Consider the following 22942-nt stretch of genomic DNA (forward strand, 5'->3'; position numbering starts at 1 on the left):
CAGTAGGGTATGGGTCGAGAGGAGTCAGGCTTGTCCCAGGCTGTTCCCTCCTCTGCAGGCCGAGAGCTCCGAGTGCCCATCCACATAGCCGAGTGTCAGCGAGTCCCCCCAACACCAGCAGGCCTCCAGATATGTGGGCCCTTCACCACCCCCGGCACCCAAGGAACCTGCCACAGAGAAGCCGCACAGTGGGAGCAAAGGCCGAAGACCAAAGCCCACTTCTACATCAGCAAGCGGCCTCCCAGGAGCGCTGTCCGCAGCCCCGCCAGGTTGCAGCATGCCAGAAACTACCAGAAGCAAGCCGCCAGGACTCAAACTCAGCGGGCAGGGGGTCCACCTGGCCGCTGCCAGGCCAACCACACCCCCACACCAATCCAACAGTGCCCCGCCACCCTGAAAAACCCAAGTGCTCAATGTGTGATGTTGGCAATTGCAGTTAAAGTTGCGGGCAATGGGGGTACGAGTCCTCCAAGCAAGTTGAACCCGAATCACTTGTACCCCTCCTGCCGGCACACCCTGGTCTGGTGGGGTGTTGTCCTGAGTAAGATTTGCATGCGGGTGTATGTTTTCTAAGCTAATATGAGTGGTATTGAAATTTCAGGACGGACGAGAACCATGTCGGGGCAGGAGCATGACGGGCAAGATCGCAGCCACCCGCCACATCCCCACCTGCCACATGCCCACCCACATAGCTCACACCCCACCCATCACACAAACCCTATGCCTATTGCGTGGAGTATGTGCTTGATTATGAGATTTGGCACTGGGACCCCCGGACCCGACCATGCCCCAGCACACCCACCTCCTGTACCCGGAGGCAGCCAACCCATAGCGACCAGCCACGGGTACAGAGCAGCCATACACCTCCGCCATGGGGACCACAGAACAGAGGGTGGCAGCAGCCGCCACCACCCACAGCCCGGCCCCCCAGCGACAAGAGTCCCGCACATTGAGAGCGCCAGAGAACAGGTACCCAGGCAGCCCGGTGCGACAACAGGAGTCTGCATGGCGGACTTTTATGATCCAAGAGACCTTTTTGTAGAGCACACAAGAGGACTTGTGTGTCAAATTTCAAGTCAATCAGAGTCACAGTGTGAGGGGTGTGGCCTTTCCAAAATTGCTCTTTTGGGCCTTTATTACAGCACCACCATCTTGCCGATTGTGCTCATGTTTCTTGGGAAGCATTTGCACATAATTTCCTGTTATTGGGTCAAGTTTCATGTTTCTAGTTTGTTCCAGCTCACAGCAATTTGAGACGTGGCATAAGTGAACAAAGAATAATAAACTGGCAAGAAAACAATAGGGTTCTACCCCTTCGGAGTTGGAATCCTAACAAGTCTTAAAATAAGGTCCAACAGGTTGAATTGGGGGAAAAAAATCCTTCAAGGATTGCTCTGTGATGAATAGGACAACCGAGAACTTTTGTTAAGTTGTACAACACTGACATTTAGTGGTTGTTTTAGAGCATTTCATGCCCATTACGTGGCCCATAATATAAATAATAAATAATAATTATATACTGTTAAGTGTCATCTGCATCAAAATATGATATAATAAAATAAATATATTTAAATAAAATATAATATAATATAATATAATATAATATTTTATTATTTTATATTATATTATATTATATTATATTATATTATATTATATTATATAATACGTTATTGTATTATATTATATTATATTATTTTATATTATTTTATATTATATTATTTTATATGATATTATATTGCCCAATGAGTGCACATAGTCCTTCAAACAGTGCATCTTTGTGGCTGCAAATAAAAAAATAATGCATACAGACATGGTTAACAAATTTAGTTGGAATGTGTGCAATGGTTATCTACATGACTTTGACAGTGATTGTTGGTTCCATATGTGGCGATTAATTTTGCTATTGTGCTGTCAGCAGGCAGAACAAGGTATTTGTATGCCATTGCATCCAAGACAGAGTTCTGCTGCAAGTGGAGTTCCCATTCCCAACATGCAATGCCAATTTTAAATAATCATGTAAAACCACTTGCGCAGCACTTTCTTATTTATTTATTTGTTTGTTTGTTTGTTTGTTTATTTATTTATACATTTGAAGGCCTCAAATCTTAAAATAACAGCTGTTTAAAGCAGTGATGTGAGGAACGTCATCTCTGAATACCCACAGCAGCAGAGGATTCAAGGGGTTTATTCGTCACATACATATACATACTTTCATACATATATGCAGTGAAATGTCAACACCCCTCTTGTCAGCTCAGAACAGGATGTATCATTAAATCAAGTCCACTACACCTCCAGAGACCAGAAGGAGAGAGATCAAACCACCAGAATTTGACCAGTGTTGGATTTGATGACCTTGTGATTTCAAATTTAATTGAACTTTTTATTGATATATTAATTTCAATATATCATATAATTAGAAAAAACTAAAAATTATGTTGAGAACTATAGAACTTCCGTAGTTTTGCTTCTTCAGAGTAAGTTGCCAGTGTGTCTATTCTGATTTCCTGATTTCTGTATATGACTAGATGTAAGCTTACCAACACAGGGTTGTCAGACCAGGCTCATGGTTCAGCTCTAACCTGTCAGATAGAACTCAGTGTGCTCAGTTTGATGACAAAGCATCAGATATTTTTTAACCAAGGGGGCGCCACAGGTTTCTGTATTTAGTCAACTGCTGTTCCACTATTTATATGAATAATAATCTAAATTGTTTTAATTTTCATTTTGATGCAAATTACACTTAACAGTGCCTTTGAAGAACTGCTTCCTGTATTTACCACTGTTCAAGCCAAGATTTGTCAGCCACTTCTGAATGCCGAGAAGACCAAGCTGATGTTTTTCTCCATTTAATGAAAAAGGAATAGATGCTCTCAGCAAACCTCTTCATGTTGCATCCTCTTAACCAATTAGGTCTGCCATCAGTCACATGAAAGACGTTAGGCTTCATGCGTTTGCCATTAGCTCTTCTCCTCTCTTTCCCTCAAACCACCCTTTTGGATCCCTTATTCGGCTCGGACTCTTCACAGTGCCGGTGTATCTCGACACAACAACCTCTGTGATTTTCCACATGTACACATGCGTAATGTTATGTTGAACTGACGTCCTGTTATTGGGGTAAGTAGGTGATTTTACTTTATCCTTAGCACATCATGTTAGTCATTATTGGAATAGCCGCTTCCAAATGATAGCAGGACAAAACAGAATTCAACTCAAACACAATAGACAAAGAGAATGAGTTGTGGGAGAGTTCTCAAATAGGTTTGTCACTTAATACTTAATACTTTAGTACTATGTACTAACATTCTACATGTGTGCACGATCGACCACTGTACTTTATGTAAGTAAAAAGAACGATGGCTTCCTGGACATAATATTTCGTCATTGGGCTTGCCCTCACAATGCATTGTGTTGTCCAGTGTTTGCAAACTACGATATTTCACTGGATGTGGTATGTGAACCTGGTACTCTTGGAGTACGATATGAGGTATACTATGCTTTAGGACAGTGTTTTTGAACCACTATGATTGGCTGCAGATGTGCTGTGAAAAAAATATCAAATTCCACTTTTTTCTACAAAAAAATAAAGAATGTAAATTATTTCTTATATTGCAATATCAAAATTGCAAGGCTGCACTAATTCATAACTTCTAAAATCAATACCAGCTCTGTTTTTGAGATTTGGTTCTTGACAAGTCACTCTGTAAAACAAATCGCTCAATTTTTCGACTCGTTGGTTTGTTTCAGTTGTTGTAATGCACGGTGAGGGAGGGAGGACTTCCAATGAATGATGACGAAGAGTCAGAATAGTCGGCTCGGAGTTGTGAATAGAATTCTTACAAGAATCATTTAATTCTGTCAAAATTATTTATTTTGGCAGAATGTAAAGAGTAAATCAGTGACATTCAATATGAACAGACATGTGACCAAGACCCTTTTATCTAAGTCAGAAGTAGGTAAATCTCATTTGGTCCAAGTCTCAAGCAAGTCCTAAGTCATTTTTTTAGGGGCAAGTCAAGTCGAGTCCTGCAGTCTATTATGGGCCAATCTATCTAATGTGTTCAAAAAGTATGGCAATGAATTTAATTTGTATTATAATTATTGATATTCAGAGAAATAAATGTAATTAAACAAAAAACAAATAACTTTATAAAAGCTTAGTCATTTCTTAATTTCCTCTCAGTTAAAAAATATCTCTTGTTTTCATCACTGTTCAAATTTTAATTTATCTTTATTTTCAACTTTTTATGGGTTATTGTTTTAAGAATGTGTCTAAAAGGCCTAAAAATCCTGGAATCGCCGCTGCCAATCATGACAATGACATTCCCAGTGTGCACTCGCATACCGGGTTACGTCACACTGACACTTGCAATGTGAACATCGACAATGTTGAACATTTTCATATCATAATTGATATATAATTAATATCTAATTTCATATAAAATAAATAAATATATCTACAATAAAAACACTCTATTTTTATTGGTTTTTTTTGAGAACACAGCGGATCAGGTGGAGCAGATGACCATATAAAGAAATCTGTGATGATCTGACGTCAGCTCGTGCAGAGAGTAGAAAGAAACCTTTGAAAACAGAGCGCTCAGAGCGGTCGGAAGCCTCAGCGTTTTGTTCACAGCAATTACTTTACACTCTGGTCACATCTTATATGAACAACACTTTGTAACATTATACGTATATGACAGAAAATAAGGAAAAGCATAATAGGTCCCCTTTAAGAATTGTTCGCAAGTCTTGCATCACTACTAATAGGCTAATAATAACCACAGTTCTACATGTTTCTGACACTTTCTTTCCCCGTTAACAGGATAGTGGTGTGCCGTGGGATCGTTTCATCCTAACATAAAGTGTGTCGTGGAAGAAAAAAGGTTGCAAAACACTGCTTTGGGACATACTACAAACTTGTGCATGCTCATTTGGCGTACTAAATAACGAGCTTGTAAGCCATTACGGACACAGCGCGCTTCTACTGCCAGGTGTTCCAGGTGCACCATGGGGGCGCTGTTTCGGAGTGAGGAGGTGTGTCTGGTCCAGTTGTTCCTCCAATCCGGATCGGCCTACAACTGTGTCAGCGAGCTTGGCGAGCTGGGATTGGTCGAGTTTAGAAATGTGAGTTGTCCCCCTGTTACCTTTGGTCAGGTTGTTGATGGGAAAGAGAGTTTGTTCATGTAGTAGTTTATAGATGTAAATTTATTTTTTCAATGTCCATTTCTGATTCTGATGCTGACATCCAAAGCTAAAGAGGGTAAATAAATAAAAAGCTGTCTATGGAATACTTCTTCCAAATTTCTGACCCAGTAATGATAGCTTTGTTGTGGATTTAGTTTCATGTCAATCAACTCTAGTCTCCTGTCCCTGAAACTCATTCATCCCGCTGTCGATCTCCAGGTGAACCCTCATGTCACTTTGTTCCAGAGGAAGTTTGTGAATGAGGTCCAGCGCTGTGAGGAGATGGAGAAGACATTCTGTGAGTGTGGCTGGAATTCATTGCTTGATGCGGGCAATTTTGACAAAACTGATTTAGCGCATGAAACTGATTTACCAGGCTTACATTGAGAGTACCGGGTGTTTCCCAGGTGGGTTGCTTGACAATTGGGCAGATTGAAGTTGGTGGTGTTAATTAGACAAGACTCAGGGAAGGAGGCCCAGACAATAGCTCGGTTGGTAGCCGAAACCCGGTTTTAGCGGCTCACAGCCACCAGACAGAAAACAACAACCGCGGTTCGCTGTGTCACTTTCATAGAACTTTTCTCTTTATCTTGCTGTTCATGATTTGTGACAACTAGCAACAAGTGCCCACCTTAACATCCCTTACTCCTCTCCTCCCAATTTAAACAATCCCTGCATAGAACAACCCAGAATGCGCCCTCTCAACACCTCGGCCAATTACTCTATTTTCTGGACAGCTCCCCCAATAAGATCAACTTATGCAAGGGGGCAGAGACTACTCCTATCCAGATTGAACTCTATATTGATTTTCAGGGACTCTTACCTCCAAATAAGTGGACCCAAACCATGTCAGGAAAATGCCCCACACAGCATAACAAAGCCACTGTAGGGGTCCAGCATTTAAGCCTGTACCGTTCTCTCGGTGTGCACCCACACAGGATGACTCATCTGACCATATCACGTTTTCCACGTCTCTGCCGACCAGTGCCACTGAACTCTCAAATTTGCATCGGTCTTTGTAATGAGGGGTTGTGCACTGAAAATACATACAGTATGCACACTATCATCCAGTGTGCTTAAGTATGTAAGTAAAGAGAACTTTGACCTTTTAGACATAAGGTCAACATATAGCTGGGCGACTTCCTTCACTTTAGGGGTTGATGACAGTTACTTAATTGGTGGCCTCCGCCATTGCTTGTTGTAGCTGCAGCGAAATCACAAAGCATTATCAGATACGCTTGGCGATCTATTCCATGGTTGTGCATTACAATATTTCACCTGATGTGGGATGTCATGCAGGTACTTGTCGCATAATATCTGAGGTTTAAAGACATGCAAAAAATGCATGTGATTTTGAATGTAGTGTACCTTCTTTTCCAGCATTTCTGCAGGAGACGATCGGTCGCTCCCTATCCCCTGCTCTCATTGGCCCGTTGCCTGCACCAAGCCCTGCCCTCTCCTCTCCACAGCCCAAAGACTTGCTGGCCATTGAGGAAGAAAGCAAACGAGTGGCCAGAGAACTCAGAGAGGTTTCTGCACTTGTTTTTGGTTGTTTTGTGAGCATGTTCATGTGATTCCTTTGTCTAAAAGACATTTGGGGTTAGGACATTTGTATTTTAGTGTTGTGTATGCTCATATGGCAGTAGCTAACCTTTGTGGCCCTCCAGGTGTCCAGAAACAGGGTCAGCCTGAGTACTCAATTGATGCTGCTAAGCCAATATCGCGGCGTCCTCATCCAAACGCACACTCTCACCATCCCACAGGTGCAGTAGTACAAGCATTTCCATTTTTCCCATTCGGTCTGACTCTTTGATGCATGTAACCCCTCTTGCAAGGTTTTTAAGACACGTATTCCCCTTGGCACATTGCTGCATTTTTCTTTTTTTTTTCTTTATGTTTTACCTTCAGCCACAGTTGACCAGGTTGACCAGGTTTTTACAGAATATTTAGACTTGGAAGGATGATGTAGTAAAACATTCATTGGGAATCACTTGCTGACACATGTTAAATTTCTCTTGCTAAATTTCCCTGTGGCTCACGTGCCCCCATTCTAGAACGACTGATTTAGTCGATGCTTGACAAAACGACTTCCACAAAAGGACAGTCGTAATTAGTATTGGAACTGAGTGTACATCACACACATCAGACACTTTAATAAGAACAAGTAAGTGAAGTTTTTTATAAGAATAAGACAAACAGACGAGAGGAAGGTTAGAAAGCGGGCAGGGGCTGGCTCAGAGGAAACCAATTGACATTAGTGATAGATAGAAGGGGTTTTAAGTTACTTATGAGGTGGAGAGCTCAATGGAGGAGGAGTCCAGGTGGAGATTAGTTAGTGGAGATCAGTGATTCAGCCATTCTTACAGTAGCGGGGAGCTTGTTCCGTCATTATGGTGCCAGGGATGAGAATTTTCATCTGAGCCATTGGTGGTGCGTTTGGAACCTGATCAAGTATCACTGATCAAGTAGATAGGCAGGGGACATTTTCATGTAACCAACCATGTAGGCGAAAACCTGGGTCTTAAATGTTCATATTTGACTGTTCTATAGAGAGTTCTACAGGATGTCAATGGACATGTCGGCCACTGAAAGGTGTGTGTGTTTGTGTGTGTGTGTGTGTGTGTGTGTGTGTGTGTGTGTGTTTATATGTACCCAGACCCCACCCACACCTCAGCCTCTGGAGAGCTCCTCACTTCTGGACCACACACTAGACACGCACCTCAGGTATCTATCTATCTATCTATCTATCTATCTATCTATCTATCTATCTATCTATCTATCTATCTATCTATCTATCGATCTATCTATCGATTTATCTATCAATCTATCTATCTATCTATTTATCTATCAATCTATCTATCTATCTATCTATCTATCTATCTATCTATCAATCTATCTATCTATCTATCTATCTATCTATCTATCTATTTATCTATCAATCTATCTATCTATCTATCTATCTATCTATTTATCTATCAATCTATCTATCTATCTATCCAACCCGGTCTGATGCTTTTTCGTGCTCATAGTCACGAAAATAAATCTAGTGAATCGTGTCCTGGAGCATGATTGTCTTACTTTCTTCGGGTTACATGGGTTAATGACATTTAAACCAATTCATTTGAATGGGGAGAGGGGCATGGGGAATGAGGGGGGCACAGATACATACACTAAAACTAATAACCTACCTGACGAAAGTATGCCACTGCAGGGAGGTGGGGGGACCATGGATGTATTAATATTTAAAATGCATGGGTTAAAATTTTGTTCTGATTATAGTTCTCTAAGAGCAGGATACTGGTTTCGCTTTTTCTCTGAATGGTCTATTAGATTCAAGGTTTGTTGAGAATAGGGATATAGGGTCATAAGCTCTGTATGAATTAAATTCATAACAATTTAACTCTATCCAAATATCAGCGTTTGAGTGCCTGTGTGTACTGACTTGTTATGTCAGCACTGGCTGATGGGTATCAGCCAGTGCTGACATAACAAGTCAGTATGATAACAACCTTGTTTTAAGAAAAACTTGTTTTATTCACAATGTCATGGAGACTACCTTACCCATAATCCTAAGTGTAACAGCGACGTCTCTGATTGGTGGCGCACGCTGTTACCATGGAAATGTTTACCGCACTGGCTGATGGGTGCCCAGGCACACAAACCCTATATTCCTATTTTAGCCCAACCTTGAATTTAATAGACCATTCAATAGAGAAAAAGTGAAACCAGTATCCCGCTATTATTTCATGATAGAACAAAATTTAAACCCATGCATTTTAAATTGTAATTCATCCATGGTGAACAGCACAAATCACATGGAATCGTATCTTTTCAATTCGGATTTTGGCCACTTTCATATGTGGTCCAAAATCTGATACATCTGAACAGTCAAATCGGAATTCATGTGATTTTTGGTGAAAACAAACATGCAAGACAGCTGTGATGGAGATTGTTAGTGGAGGGACAGGCGACAATCCGGGCTAGGATGGCCATCTATCCGGTTTGAGGTCCGACAGTCCGGTTTTGAAAACCGTGTCCATCTAGCGGCACAGCCTTGAGCCAGACACTCATTTGTCCTCCTTTAGAGATCATCACTATTTTAAACTTTATGTAATGGTACATACTAAATAAACAAACAAACAAACAAACAAACAAACAAATAAACAAACTAATAAATAATAATAAAAAGGCCATGTATAAGTATACATTCCTTTAAGACTTGTGGTATAACAAATTATTGGCTGAAAGTGGTGTCAAATAAATATCTGGTATTTCATTGGTTAAATAAACGTAACCAAATAAGCCATGTGGCTTCTTGACAGCAGGCTCAGACCCTATCTACAGTACCTGTAGCCGTAGCCCGGGAGGCAGTGGCGTCGTTAGGAGTGGGCATGGGGTGGATGTTTTATGATCCATGCATAATGGAGACATTGAAGAGAGTGCGATTGCGTGTCCTGTTCCTCTGAATAAAGCAAATTAAAAACATTGTGTTTTTATTTTTAAATAAAACATTGTATTTTTATTTCAGATATATTTCATTTTACTAAATTTTCTTATTGACTAAACAAAAAAAGCACCGTTCTTCCAAAGCTCCCCTGCGACCACCAGCAGAAACATAAATCGCCGCCTATGGTTATTTTAAATTTTTAAATTTTTGCAAGAGGTTTAATCGTCACATACATATACATACTTTGATACATATATGCAGTGAAATGTCAAGTACGTTTTTTAAGTATTGGTCTGTCCAAGCAAAACTTGAGGGGATGTATCGTAACGGGTCTGTGTTTGACAACATATTGGAACAAGCAGCACGCTGTCGTACGGAAGTCAGCATGGCCCCAGATGAGAGGGATCCGGGGTCTGCGGGCTAGAGGGTGGGCCACGTCCAGCACGGGCACAGCTGCTCCGACTCGGGCGGTCAGTCCGCTGCTGCCGATTCGACGGGGTCGGCTAGGAGAGTTTTCTTATGTGTAGTTTGTCTTGCATTGGGGGCGTGTGGTGCAGTATCAAGAGCCTGTGGACCAGATCGCAGAACGGGCCCTAATGCACTGAACATGAACTCTGATTAATTATTTATGTTTTAGTTTGGCCAGCGAGCCTTTTTGTTTGTTTATTTAATCATAATAAAAACACTGCCGGTTTGGCACCCTCTGCCACTATGGAGGGAGGCAGCGAGGATAGCAGTTCACCGTCCCCGCTGGAGCAGATGATCGCCGCCCTCGCCACCATGCAGGCGGGGCAGGCTTGCCAGTTCGAGGAGATGGCGAGGGACCGGGCGCTGGACCCGGACGCGATGGGTGAGGAATGTCCGGCTGTCCCCCTTCTGAGCAGCAGTCTACAGAAGATGAAGGGGGATGACGAGGCGTTCCTCGCCACGTTAGAGATGAAGGCGGAGGAGACTGGGTGGAGCACCGAGGAGAGAGCGCTGCGCCTGCTCCCCTTGCTGACGGGGGAGGCACAGCAATCTGCGCACGGCTTTCAGGAGGGCGATTCTGGACCGTGTGGGGAGAACACCGGAGGGGCACCACAGGACTTCCCCCTGATGGAGGTCGGACAGGTGGTTCGGGTCACTGGTCCGCAGGACACCTCCCCCAGTCAGGAAGGGACCTACAATGTACCAGGAAGAGTACAAGGGGGTAAGCATCAGGCTTTGCTCGAGGTTATATTGAGTGAGCTGTGACACTCAATCAGGAGAGGAAATAACACAATTGTTGGTTCCGAAAAGCCACCAGGAAACGCACCATTACCCGATGGCCCGATGCCCGCGGGTATTGTTTTGTGTTGGTCCTAGTGGATTATGCAACCCAGTACCCCGAAGCAGTGCCCCTGCACAGTATTATGGCCAAAAGTGTGGCACAGGTGCTGTTTCAGGTCATCTCCCGAGTGGGGATTCCGAAGGAAATCCTGACCGACCAGGGCACTTTTTTATAGAATTATAGCGCCATGCTGGACCTGGGGGTGATAGAGGAGACTACAAGTGACTGGTGCAGTCCCATCGTGCTTGTAGGTACGCAATCCAGATTGGTCAGTCTGGTTCCAGGTGGGGCGGCGGCAGCCGGACGGCTCCCTGGCCTTAGTTGGGTGGTGGGAGTATGTTGTAGATGTGGCAGCTGTTTCGACTTGGCCTATCATTCTGCTGCCGCTGGTTTGTCGGGGTTGCTGGGAGAGTTTTCTAATGTGTTGATTGTCTTTACAAACTGAGTTTGTTTGAATTCGAATTGAGCACTAAGGCTTGCAGTGGGAACGTAAGCTTGTGTCACTGGGTGTAACACTTTGGTAGAAAAAAAATCTTGCTGCTATGGAAGGTTCAGTTGTTTCCATCTACCCCGTTTCTCAAACTCAAACTAACTGATTAAAACAATCTAGTTCATTTCTTAATCTATCAAATCAAATAAAAATCATCAAAAAAGTAATCTTTCCACTCCTTTGCTGGCCTGCTGCCTTATGATGAAGCTTTGTAGCCGGTGTGGTGCACCCATGGAAAGTGACGGCCTTCGAGCGTCTGCTGTGGCGAGCCTGTCGTGGTTACGTAATCGTTGATTTCCGCCAAATGGAGGAGAAACTGGAGACACCTGTAACGGTACGTCCACCTGGCATGAATGTTGCAGCGTACGTTAGTCCGACAACCTGTTAAGTGCTGGTTAAACTGGTGAGCCATAAGAGTTTGGGTCCATGATGTGAGATTCAAAAGCTAAGAATCATCGTCCATACCTGATTGAAGTGTACCTGATTATCCTATAATTTCCTGATTTTCCTCTAATCCTAGGGGGAGATGGTCCAATGGACCATCTTTCTCATCTCTTTCTGGGGCAAGACCATTGGCCAGAAAGTCAAGAAGATCTGTGATTGGTCAGTGTTAATCAAATTTTCCTTGCTGTTTTACAAGCAGACTTGTATTTGAAAGTATTTATTATTGCTCACGTCTTAGCCCCTTTACTTATTTTGTCTGTGTGCCTTCCTTTCTCTTTCAATCCATTTTATAGCTTCCACACCAACACCTTTTTCTATCCAGAAAGCATTGCTGAAAGAGAAGAGATACTGCGAGGCCTAGAGGGCAGAATAGGAGACATCACAACAGTAAGATTGGAAAGTCTAATAAAGGGTTAATTTTTTTTTAAACATTTCACATTATCAGTTATTTAGAGACCTGTGTCCGCTGCCCCGTTTCCAATAACTTCACTAGTTAATGTATTATCTATAGTACTTGACAGATGATGAATAACTCTTGGGTCTGTATTTGACGGCTTTCAAGATTCAAGATTCAAGAGGTTTATTCGTCACATACTGTACATATACATACTTTCATACATATATGCAGTGAAATGTCAATGCAACGAACTTGATCTGGCACTTTGGTCTGATCTGTCTTAACTGTCTAACAATCAACGGTCTCTGGGGCACTGGAGGGTTTGTTTAGTGCTAAAAACTCTTGTGTTATGTTTTCCATCCTGGAACAGGTGCTGTCCCAGACAGAGAGCTACCTCCAGCAGCTGCTGTCCAGCTGTGTGTCCCTCCTGCCACAGTGGAAGGTCTGTCCCTGGGAGCTTGGTTCTTATTCATTGCTCAGATTTATTACTATTACCTTGTTTGACTTTTCACATTCATGTTTTTATGTCACTCGTGGAAATTAACAATGGAATGGAATTAGCTGAAATGCTTTCGTTAACCGGTCATTGCGGTATGTACCTTCAAGATTTGATTAAATACAAGCATCTTTTCAGATGCCAGTTACATCTGTGACCTCACTGACTTTCCACTGACTCCCAACAGTCAACAGCCAATGCAGAGCTATGACCAAAATCAACAAGAAGTGGTGTCAAAGTAAAATAAATTCCGATATGACTGTTGAGACTGTTGAGATCAAATCACTATAAAATCAGAGATGTATCTCATTTAGGAGCACATGTCAAATTAGAAATCACATCTGGCCTTCCTCTGCCTGTTTATGTCCTAGGTGCGTGTTGGCAAATACAAGGCCATCCACACTGTGTTGAACCTGTGTAGCCCCTCCGTCACGGAGAAGTGTTTGATTGCGGAGGCCTGGTGTCCCGCTAGGAAGCTGCTGCTGCTGCAGAGTGCATTGATTGAGGGGACGGTGAGTGTGTGAGTAATGCATTTTCAGAGGTTCAGACATTTTTTTTCTTGCATGACAATTAACTAATAATATCGAAAAATACTTGAAAACCCATCACGTCATGCAAGAACATGTGATGGACACAATAGAGAATATTTTTTAATATATCCTCGATGTAGTACTTGTTAATGTGAATCAATGTTCATCATTATAATAGTATGTGTATGATAACAGTATAACACACATGTGGCAGCTCACGTGAAGGACTTGGGACTGGGGTACCGCAGAGTGGGAGAAGCAGTCGGACCTCTGCTCTTCAGTGACAACCTTCTCTGACAGTCTCTGGAGGGTTTTCGACAATGCTACACCTGGCCACGAGGCTGCTTGTGGACTTTTTAACCTGGTCCAAGGAGGCGGAGAAGTTATAGACTATTCCATTGTCATTAAGGACGAGCTGGCACCCAGCACCCGCCAGCAGATCTGAACACTCTTATCGGAGCGGAGGTGTGAGAGGGTGCTGACCAGTCATTCCCGAGGTCTTCCACTCCGCCACCATCGTCTGCTCTTTCTTGTCTGACTCTACCTCGAGCACCCCTAGCGACTCGGCGGAGACCATGCAGCTGGACAGGATCAGGCTGTCATCAGCGGACAGATATTGCTACTGGAGGGAGAACTGCTGATTGTAATTGTGGCCAGGGGGGCCATTACGTGTTCAACTGTCCAGTAAAAGGAGGGGCTCATCATTCAATCAAAGGTAGCTGGTGAGCCGTGCAATCTACTCCAAAAGACCCTCTTGTGACCAGCTCCTTGCTTAGCTGGGATTGGCCGGACCGTCCCAAAAGGTATCGGTTCTCATTGACTCTGGAGCTGATGAGAACATTTTTGGACTCCCTCCTGACAGAGCAACTGGGCATTCCCCTGGAGCCTCTGTCGAAACCCATTGATGCCAGAGCTCTTGATGGTCACTTTCTCTGCTATGTCACTCATCATACTGTGCCTGTACATCTTGGTACATATCAGGTAACCATCATGAAACTGGATGGATGGGGATGGGATGGGGATGGTAGCTCAGGAGGTAGAGCTGGTGGTCTAGTGATCCAAAGGTTGCTGGTTTGATCCCAGGCTCCTCCTGCTTGCATGCTGTAGTGTCCTTGAGCAAGACACTTAACCCCTAATTGCTCCTGATGGCTGCGTCCGTCGGTGTTTGAATAATTGTAAGTCGCTTTGGATAAAAGCGTCTGCTAAATGACTAAATGTGAAACTCTTACTTTCCACCTGATAGATTCTCCTCAACTACCGGTGATCTTGGGTTTCCCTTGGCTCCTGACACAAAATTCATAGATTGACTGGGGAATGGGTTCCATTCTACAATGGAGTTCATATTGGAAATCAGTATTCCTCAGATTCGCTCTGTCTCCTATCCCTATTTCTCCTCCTCCCGCAGAATTCCCTGACCTCTCTGTGATACCTCCTGGTACTTTCCGCTGAAATAGGTGCTCAACAAAGCTCAGGCCACCCCACTTCTGCCTCATCGGCCCTATGACTGCAGTATCGAGCTTCTCCCTGGTTCTATGCCCCCAGAGGCGGACTATACGCCCTGTCCATCTCCTAGAAAAGGGTCATGGCGGCCTATATCCTAGAGTCATTGGCGGCGGGTATTATTTGACCCTCTTCATCTCCAGCCGGAGGGGGCTTCTTCTTTGTTGGGAAGAACAACAAGTCACTGCGACCCTACATTGACCATGGTTTGAAAAATATAACTGTGAAGAACAGGTACCCCCTTCCACTCTTATCTTCTGCTTTCAAGGTCCTGTAGGGGGCAACCATGTTCACCAACCTGGTTCTCCGGAACACTTATCATATGGTCCGCACCAAGGAGGGCAACAAATCTACTTGAAAACTGCTTTCTACATCCTGAGGACATTACGAGTACCCAGTCATGCCGTTTGGGCTCACCAACGCTCCTGCAGTCTTCCAGGCCATGGTGAATGATGTTCTGAGACTTTCTCAATATATTTGTTTTTGTCTACCTGGATGATATCCTTATCTACTCCAGATCTAAGCAGGAGTATGTCCGCCGTGTCAAGTGTGTTATCCAGAGGCTTCTGGAGAACAAGCTGTTCGTAAAGGCTGAGAAGTGTGAATTCCATGTGCCCAAGGTCTCCTTCTTGGGCTTTGCGGTTGCTGAAGGGAATGTACAGATGGACCCAGCCAAGGTTCAGGCAGTCGTCGACTGACCGGTATCGGCCTCCAGGAAGAAAGTGCAGTGGTTCTTCGGTTTCGCCAGCTTCTACAGAACCTTTATTCAGAACTATATCCTGGTGGTGGCACCACTCACTGCATTGAACTCCCCAAGTCCTTTCCTCTGGTGACCTGCGACCTGCGAACTGACCACTGTTGGTCGAAATCCATGGATCGGGACACCCGGGAGTTTGTGGCCGCATATCCTGTTTGCTCAGAACAAGAAATCCTGTCAAGCCCCAGCTGGTCTCCTTCAGCCTCTGCCCATTGCTGGTGGACTTCTTACCTGATTGTTTTTGTGTCGTGCTTATGGGTTCACATCCATTCTGAGTCAGTGAGCGTAACACTTACCTTCTCTTTCAGAGAAGGAGTGCCAGCACCGTGGACTCCTTCTACAACCGGCTCCCACTCTCTGCCTCCTCCTCCCCTCCCACCCTCTTCATCACCAACTCATTCACAGCGGGGTTCCAGAGCATTGTGGATGCGTACGGAGTGGCCAAGTACAGGGAGGCCAATCCAGGTGATCAGCTATTGGCAATTTAAAAATTTACGGATAAATCGATCAGATTGGTAAAACACACTGAAACAGCATTTGTGTAAAACAAATGTCAATAGATGTCAAGCACAGCATATGTTGTGTTCATTGGATTTTTATAGGATGAGGTAAACTATCTGCCACATGTGTGTGCAGGGATGAACCACTGTGCTGCCATTGGTTAAAGACAATTTCTCTCTCTCCGTCTTTAATGCGGTTGGCCGTGTCTGCGATTGTGCAGCTGTCTACACCACAGTGACCTTCCCCTTCCTGTTTGCGGTGATGTTTGGCGACGTGGGCCACGGCCTGCTCATTGTGGCGGTTGCTCTGTGGGTGATCCTGGCGAAGGGTGCGGGCAACAAGGGCGCTCACTGCGAAACCGAGGTGACCAGACACACACACTCACAATGGGTATCATTTCAGGGGAAGGTCCGTATTAAAAAAGCCCTCCTTCAGGAACTTTGCCAATATTGCAAAGGCATACTTATTGAGCTAGAAATATTGGAGTTATGAGCTTGACTCCCGCAGTGGATAAAGTAGAGGCCAAAAGGTGGATGCAGGGGAGGTAGAGGGCCTGCAGCAAGCAGGCGGCAAAGCAGGAAGAAAAGCAGCTAGGGCAATAGGGATTGGCTTCTCAAATAGGCCGGCCCATAAGGGAGTGAAAGCATGTGACACCATTGAGTTGTCTGACAGAAGTAGCTCCGCAAGCTACGAGATACAAGTTATACAAGTGATAGGTTTCTTTGTTAGTTCTCTTAACAATGCTGCAAATGAAAACAGTGTACTTAAAGGACCCAGGCCTTAGGTTTATTTATTTATTTTAAACCTGGGCTGTCAGCATGCTTGACATACAACAGAGTATTTGTATGCCATTGCATGTGGGACAGAGTTAATCTGCAAATGGGGTTCAACTTCTCAACCTGCAATGACATTCTTTATTCATTCTTTTATCATCAAGAACTGCTTGCAATAACTTTGTCCTTTGGATGACCTGTGGGATGACAAGAGCACTGCTTTTTGTTACCCAAGACCTCCACCAATCTCCCTCTTTGGAGATCAATCTTATCATGTTTTGGTCTATAAACAACTAATCATCATTATGTCTCCAAAAGGGGGAGAATCACCACGGGTGAGACAAATAAACATATAACCAAAAAACCAACCAACATGTATCTGGAAACATAATTAATTCCTTAAGTCCAGGAAAGTTGGAACAGAAATTTGGCACCTGGCCTCTTCCTGTGATAGCTATGGCAGTAAAGGATAAAAGGAGAGGGATGTAATAGGAGCAGTGGGGTGTTCGGGGATGTGTTCGCAGCAGGTGGTGGATGGCTGTGTGTGTGATGGGTCCACCGGGAAGGGCACGGGACTCCCAATTTGTTCTGGTGTATGAGGACGGAATTATGTCATAGGGCCTCCAAGCAGCGGAAAAGGCCCCGTAACCACCCGAGTCCCGCAGCCGTATAGACACTCCACGTCTGCAGGAAAACTCAGAGCACCCTGCCCTGCAGCCACGGAAGACCCCCCCTAGTTACCAGAGAAGCTGGGAGCCCGCAGAGCAACACCCACGCATGGCCCAGAGGAGCATAAACCAGTCCCAGAGACTGCGAGGAGACCCTGCGCTCCTGAAGCACATACATACAACCCACCCCCACATGCAGGCATAAGACGCACCCGCAAGCGCAGAACCCTGGCCACGGGTGCCAGGCATGGACCACAGGCTAGGAGCCAGGTCTCAATGCCATGAGACTGACACCCCACTAAAACCGCCCGCCCCATAGGTGAGCCGGCAGGGCCCCCATGACCACCAACGGCCCTTGCAAAGGCAAGGCCCGCCATACCACAACCGGCTAGATGCCCCACCAGGACACAAGCCCTGAACACCCACCCACGTAGCCGAATGCGCATGGTGCAGGACACCCCAATGTCAGCCCCCCCACCCCCCTGGGTGAGAATTAGGTGGGGCGTGGCCCCTCCACCAACGCCAGCACCCGTCGACCCAGGCCTTATTAAAATGTAGGTTGCCATAATTTATAATTTTTCATAAAACAACCTTTACGGTTATTTATTGAGAAACACTCTGCTGCAGCTTCTCACTGGGCTTAAATGCAGTAGAATGGGGCAAATGGTTAAGCCTTGAAAAAAATCTTAAACATCAACATCTTAGACCCCTTTTCAAAGGTCATTTTATAAGAGAGGAGCCACACATTTTAATGTCTTCTTAACCACCACCTCTTCACTCTGCTTCCCTGTGCGGTGCCTCCCTCCTCCATGTAGTGGTGTCGAATGGTGTACGGCGGTCGTTACGTCATCCTGCTGATGGGTCTGTTTTCGGTCTACACGGGGGCCATCTACAATGACTGTTTCAGCAGGAGTCTCCACCTCTTCCCCTCCGGGTGGCGTGTACAGCCCATGAACTGGAGGTGAGCTCTGATACTGTGCTGAGTACACATGATGTAGCAGAAACAAAAAAGTTCAGGAGCTTCTTCAGCTCTTCATCTTTGGGTGGAACTTATGGTACATTCATGCAAGCATTTACGCTAGTGTATGTGTGAATCAGTAGATGCCATACAGCTCTTGTCCTGATGGTACAGAAAAGTGTGAACATAACAAATATCGAGGGTGTTCCATCTCTTTCTCTCTATGTCCCTGTGCAGCAATGAGACCCTCAGAGGCAGTGTGTACCTCAGCCTGGACCCTAACGTCACTGATGTCTTCCTAGGGCCCTACCCCTTTGGTATTGACCCGGTAATACACAGTTTTTCCATTCTTTCCTCTCTTGGAAACTGGCTATTTGACAGGTTTTTTGGCTTTTTTTTCTTTTTTTTTATCATCGACTAGTTTTAATTTCCTTCTATTTGATATTGTAGAATCTCTTGTCTCCCCTCCAGGTGTGGCACCTTGCGAACAATCAGCTATCTTTTCTCAACTCCTACAAGATGAAGGTGTCCATCATCCTAGGGGTGCTGCACATGACCTTTGGAGTCTGCCTCTCCTATTTCAACTACAGGTGCGAAAGCCAACCTTGACAATTTGTCAAACATGATGGGGCAGATAAATAGTACATCAGACAAGTCCTGTTATATTACATTACATTTAGCAGACGCTTTTATCCAAAGCGACTTACAATTGTTCAAACACCGACGGACGGAGCCATAAGGGGGGTTAAGTGTCTTGCTCAAGGACACTACAGCACGCTAGCAGGAGGAGCCTGGGATCGAACCAGCAACCTTTACATTACTAGACCACCAGCTCTACCTCCTGAGCTACCATACCATCCTGTCTTTCTGTCTAGGGAGTGGAGCAGTGTGCTGTTCCTGCTGGTCCCCAAGCTGCTGTTCCTGCTCAGCCTCATTGGTTACCTGCTGTTCCTCATCGTCTACAAGTGGGTGGCCTTTGGTCCGGCCCAGTCAGACCGAGCTCCCAGCATCATCGTCAGCTTCATCAACATGTTCCTCCTACCTAATGGCGGGTCTGAGCACCCCCCACTGTACAGAGGGCAGGTGAATATGTCCCAAAGCTGGTGGTGTTTGTAGCTACTCCTGTGTTCACCCTTCTTCACTGTCCCTTTCGTATAGAATGTCACAATACAAAACAAGGGTTAGTTTCTATGGGAGTGATTTGGGATTAGCCCGTGTCGCCATCTTTGGCTTCACCCCACCCAAACTGTTCTTCTTCCAGTTTGTTGTCCAGCAAGTCCTGGTCGCCACAGCACTGGCATCGATTCCCGTCCTGTTGCTGGGTGAGCCACTCTACCTCTGCTACAGACACCGGAGACGCAGGTGCAACAGCTCAGAGGTAAAGGTTTTGCATTTGTTTGATTTGTGATGTTGTTTTTGTGTAAGGCTTGGACATTTTTTATGATAATTTATCAGCATAATAATGATTTATGGGTAGCAGGATAGTGAGCAGCTTTGGAAATATGGTCCACTACTGTCAAACAGTAATGTTACCATCAAAGGGGGGCAGACCTGTGACAATGTCCAAAGAAATGTTTGACCAGAGGCGACAAGGAACTGGGGTGAAGAAAACCCAAGGCACCTAGTCAGCGGGCTTATTCTAGGCACAGGTGAACACAAACAGTTGGCGTCACAAAAGGGCTCCAGTCTAAAATAGCATCATTTGACCTTGATCAATATGGGTATTGCAGGCCATTAACCAAGGCTGACCCAAAAATCTTTCTGTATCTGTATGTGTGTTGTCCAGAGAGAAGAGCACCCTCCTGTGAGAGACACCAGCTCCATTAACTCCCTGCTGGGGGATCTGGAAGGGGGCAGAACAAAGGAGGAGGCAGAGGAGGAACAGGAAGTGAGATGGGATCATTTGGGGGGTGGGAGAAAGAAAGTCCTACAACTTTAATAAACATAGAACATGCTTTGGACTAGCTGGCAAGATCCGAAGGAATGGATCTGACTTGGCATTCTAGGATTGTTTTGATCAGGTTATGATAGGCCAGTGCTCCCTCTAGCTGTCCAAAGTGACAAATTCAAACTTTAAAGTGTCTGTGTTGTGAGATTACATGTCAAGTCCAATAATTCCATTTGAAACTGCAATGGTTTTTTTTGGTTTCAATATCTGGTTTACCCTAATCTTCACTCTAAGATGGTCAAATGATTTTCTTGAAAGCGTTATTCTCCTTCCTTGTGTTTTTCTTCATCACTTGATGGTGGGGATATCTATAAATATTTTTTATCCAATGGTGTTCATTTTTGATGAATGTTCATACTTGTTGATAGTTTACTGTCCACAACTAGCTACGCTGGTTTATCAAATTCACGAAGGCTGCTGTGGTGGATGGGGTGGCTTAAGTAGCCACACCTGATGCTCGTCGGTTGGGCTAACGAGCATCAGGTTTGAAAACCCCGCCCACACACTCAGTCAGGAGAGGAGCCCTGTGTCATGATATGGTCCATCTGCTCCTGGCTAATTCCACCTAGCCTCAGCGTCACAATAAACTGGTGTTATCAACCCCCCCCCGTTGTCTGTGTCTCTGTGCCTCTGTGCCGGAGGTCCCTGAACACGCCACTTTGGTGCCGAATCTAGCACCTGAGTAGGGACTCTCCGGCACGGGGAAGGGATACAGACGGGCCACCCAAAGACGCCCTTGAGCCACCAGTGGTTTGGTGGGCGGCCCCAGTGCCAACCCTCTCCCAACTGGCAGCAGCAGCCCCTAGGGGGTCCGGCGGAGCACCGGGGGAGAAGCAGTGCAGTAGCCACACGTGATGCTCGTTTGGTTGGGCTAACGAGCGTCAGGTTTAAAAACCCCTTCCATACACTCAGTCACGAGAGAAGCCCTGTGTCATGACCTGTTCCACCCAAGTGGCGTGTGGTGGCAAATCTGCCACAGCTGCCTTTTGCTTCAGGCAAGTGCCTGATCTTTGTATTCGTGCTGGGAAAGGTTGCCATGGCCATCAACAATGGAAACGCCATGTAGAGGATCACTGCATAACACAAATACATTGAATGGGTATACACCGACTGAAATAAGCATCAAATATGGAATTTTTTAAAGAATCTTATGGATAACCACTTTAAATCGACAATGAAATGATCCACAGGGATTCATTTAAACACGCTTCCAGACGAGTGACTGTTTCTGTCTGTGGTGGAGTTTGATGTAGCGGAGGTGTTTGTGAACCAGGCTATCCACACCATCGATTACTGTCTGGGCTGCGTGTCCAACACCGCCTCCTACCTCAGATTGTGGGCTCTTAGCCTGGCGCATGCACGTGAGTCTGCACCGGTCACAGCTACAAGCAGTTCAAAATACCAACAAAATTCATTCACGTGCATTAATGTATAATATTCAATGTTATAAACCCACTGAGTGCACTTTTGTTGTGTTCCCCCTGCAGAGCTGTCTGACGTACTGTGGGTCATGCTGATGCGCACCGCCCTCTCCTGGCAAAGCATGCTGGGATCTGTAGTCCTGGCCCTTATATTCCCCCTCTTCACCGTGCTCACAGTCTCCATCTTGTTGATCATGGAGGGGCTGTCAGCCTTCTTGCATGCCCTCCGACTGCACTGGTGAGGGATAGAAACAAGCACAAACATCAAGCTTTCTCCATTGGCATTACAATTTTAAAATATTGGGCTCTGCGTCTGTCCTGTAGAACCGTCCCTTCAACAACCAAGCGTGTCGAAAGGATAAAACAAGCTAGTGAGGTAGTGTCATGTGGCCACAACTGGTTACGAGGATATGGTAATCAGCACTGTTGTGTATTCATACGATGGGCCAAACTGTCAACTTGAACTACATTTCTGACAGAATTAAATTTTAAATGATTTAGCACCGTTTGAGCTTGGCGTCTGGGCTCTGCTGCTCATTACTCCCGACAAGGTGTACAGAAAAAATCAGCATACTTAATGAGTTAGAAATATAGGAGTGATAATCTCAAATTCCTCCATTGGCTCGCAGAATAGAGCCCACAGGTAGATGCAGTGGAGGGAGTGCAGAAGTGCACCGAGCAAGCAGGCAGGGCAGGAGGAATTGCTATAAACCTTTGGGTTTATTTCATTTTTGGAATGTGTCAAACATTTCCATCTGCCATTAAAACAACCATATACCTTGATGTTTCTTGGAATTGTTGCCAAATTAAGGAACTCAATTAGAATGCTACCTACTGTAATGAGACACCCCTAAGTGGCCATGCTTCCTAAAATTTCGACCTATTTAAATATCTTGCACTGGGTCTCTCTCTCTCTCTCTCTGTCTCTCTGTCTCTCTGTCTCTCTGTCTCTCTGTCAGGGTGGAGTTCCAGAACAAGTTCTACAGTGGAACCGGCCACAAGCTCAGTCCATTCTCATTCTCTAGTGTCAACTCTGGTCACTAGGCTGGAGATTGATGAGAGAAAAAGAAGAGCTGTTATATACAATCACATCTTAACACCAAATTTGCTAATGTT

At 44.9% G+C, this 22942-nt stretch overlaps 1 protein-coding gene across 1 annotated transcript; it reads left to right on the plus strand.

Annotated features, from left to right (window-relative positions):
• Nucleotides 1-5010: 5010 nt before the first annotated feature.
• LOC307229549 (V-type proton ATPase 116 kDa subunit a 3-like) lies at nucleotides 5011-22924 on the plus strand (the record flags this gene model as incomplete). The annotated part of the gene is made up of 22 exons (XM_079999549.1): nucleotides 5011-5127; nucleotides 5407-5485; nucleotides 6568-6716; nucleotides 6855-6950; nucleotides 10352-10801; nucleotides 11195-11271; nucleotides 11641-11767; nucleotides 11954-12036; nucleotides 12171-12264; nucleotides 12645-12716; nucleotides 13142-13282; nucleotides 15866-16022; nucleotides 16279-16421; nucleotides 18315-18460; nucleotides 18695-18785; nucleotides 18929-19047; nucleotides 19333-19540; nucleotides 19719-19835; nucleotides 20244-20345; nucleotides 21649-21766; nucleotides 21893-22064; nucleotides 22786-22924. 22 exons carry the CDS (start codon nucleotides 5011-5013, stop codon nucleotides 22868-22870), a joined length of 2943 nt encoding a protein of 980 aa, XP_079855675.1. The 3' UTR covers nucleotides 22871-22924.
• Between the last annotated feature and the right edge of the window lie 18 nt (nucleotides 22925-22942).

This window comes from Zeus faber, assembly GCF_960531495.2.
Source record: "Zeus faber genome assembly, chromosome: 4".
Taxonomy (NCBI): Eukaryota; Metazoa; Chordata; class Actinopteri; order Zeiformes; family Zeidae; genus Zeus; species Zeus faber.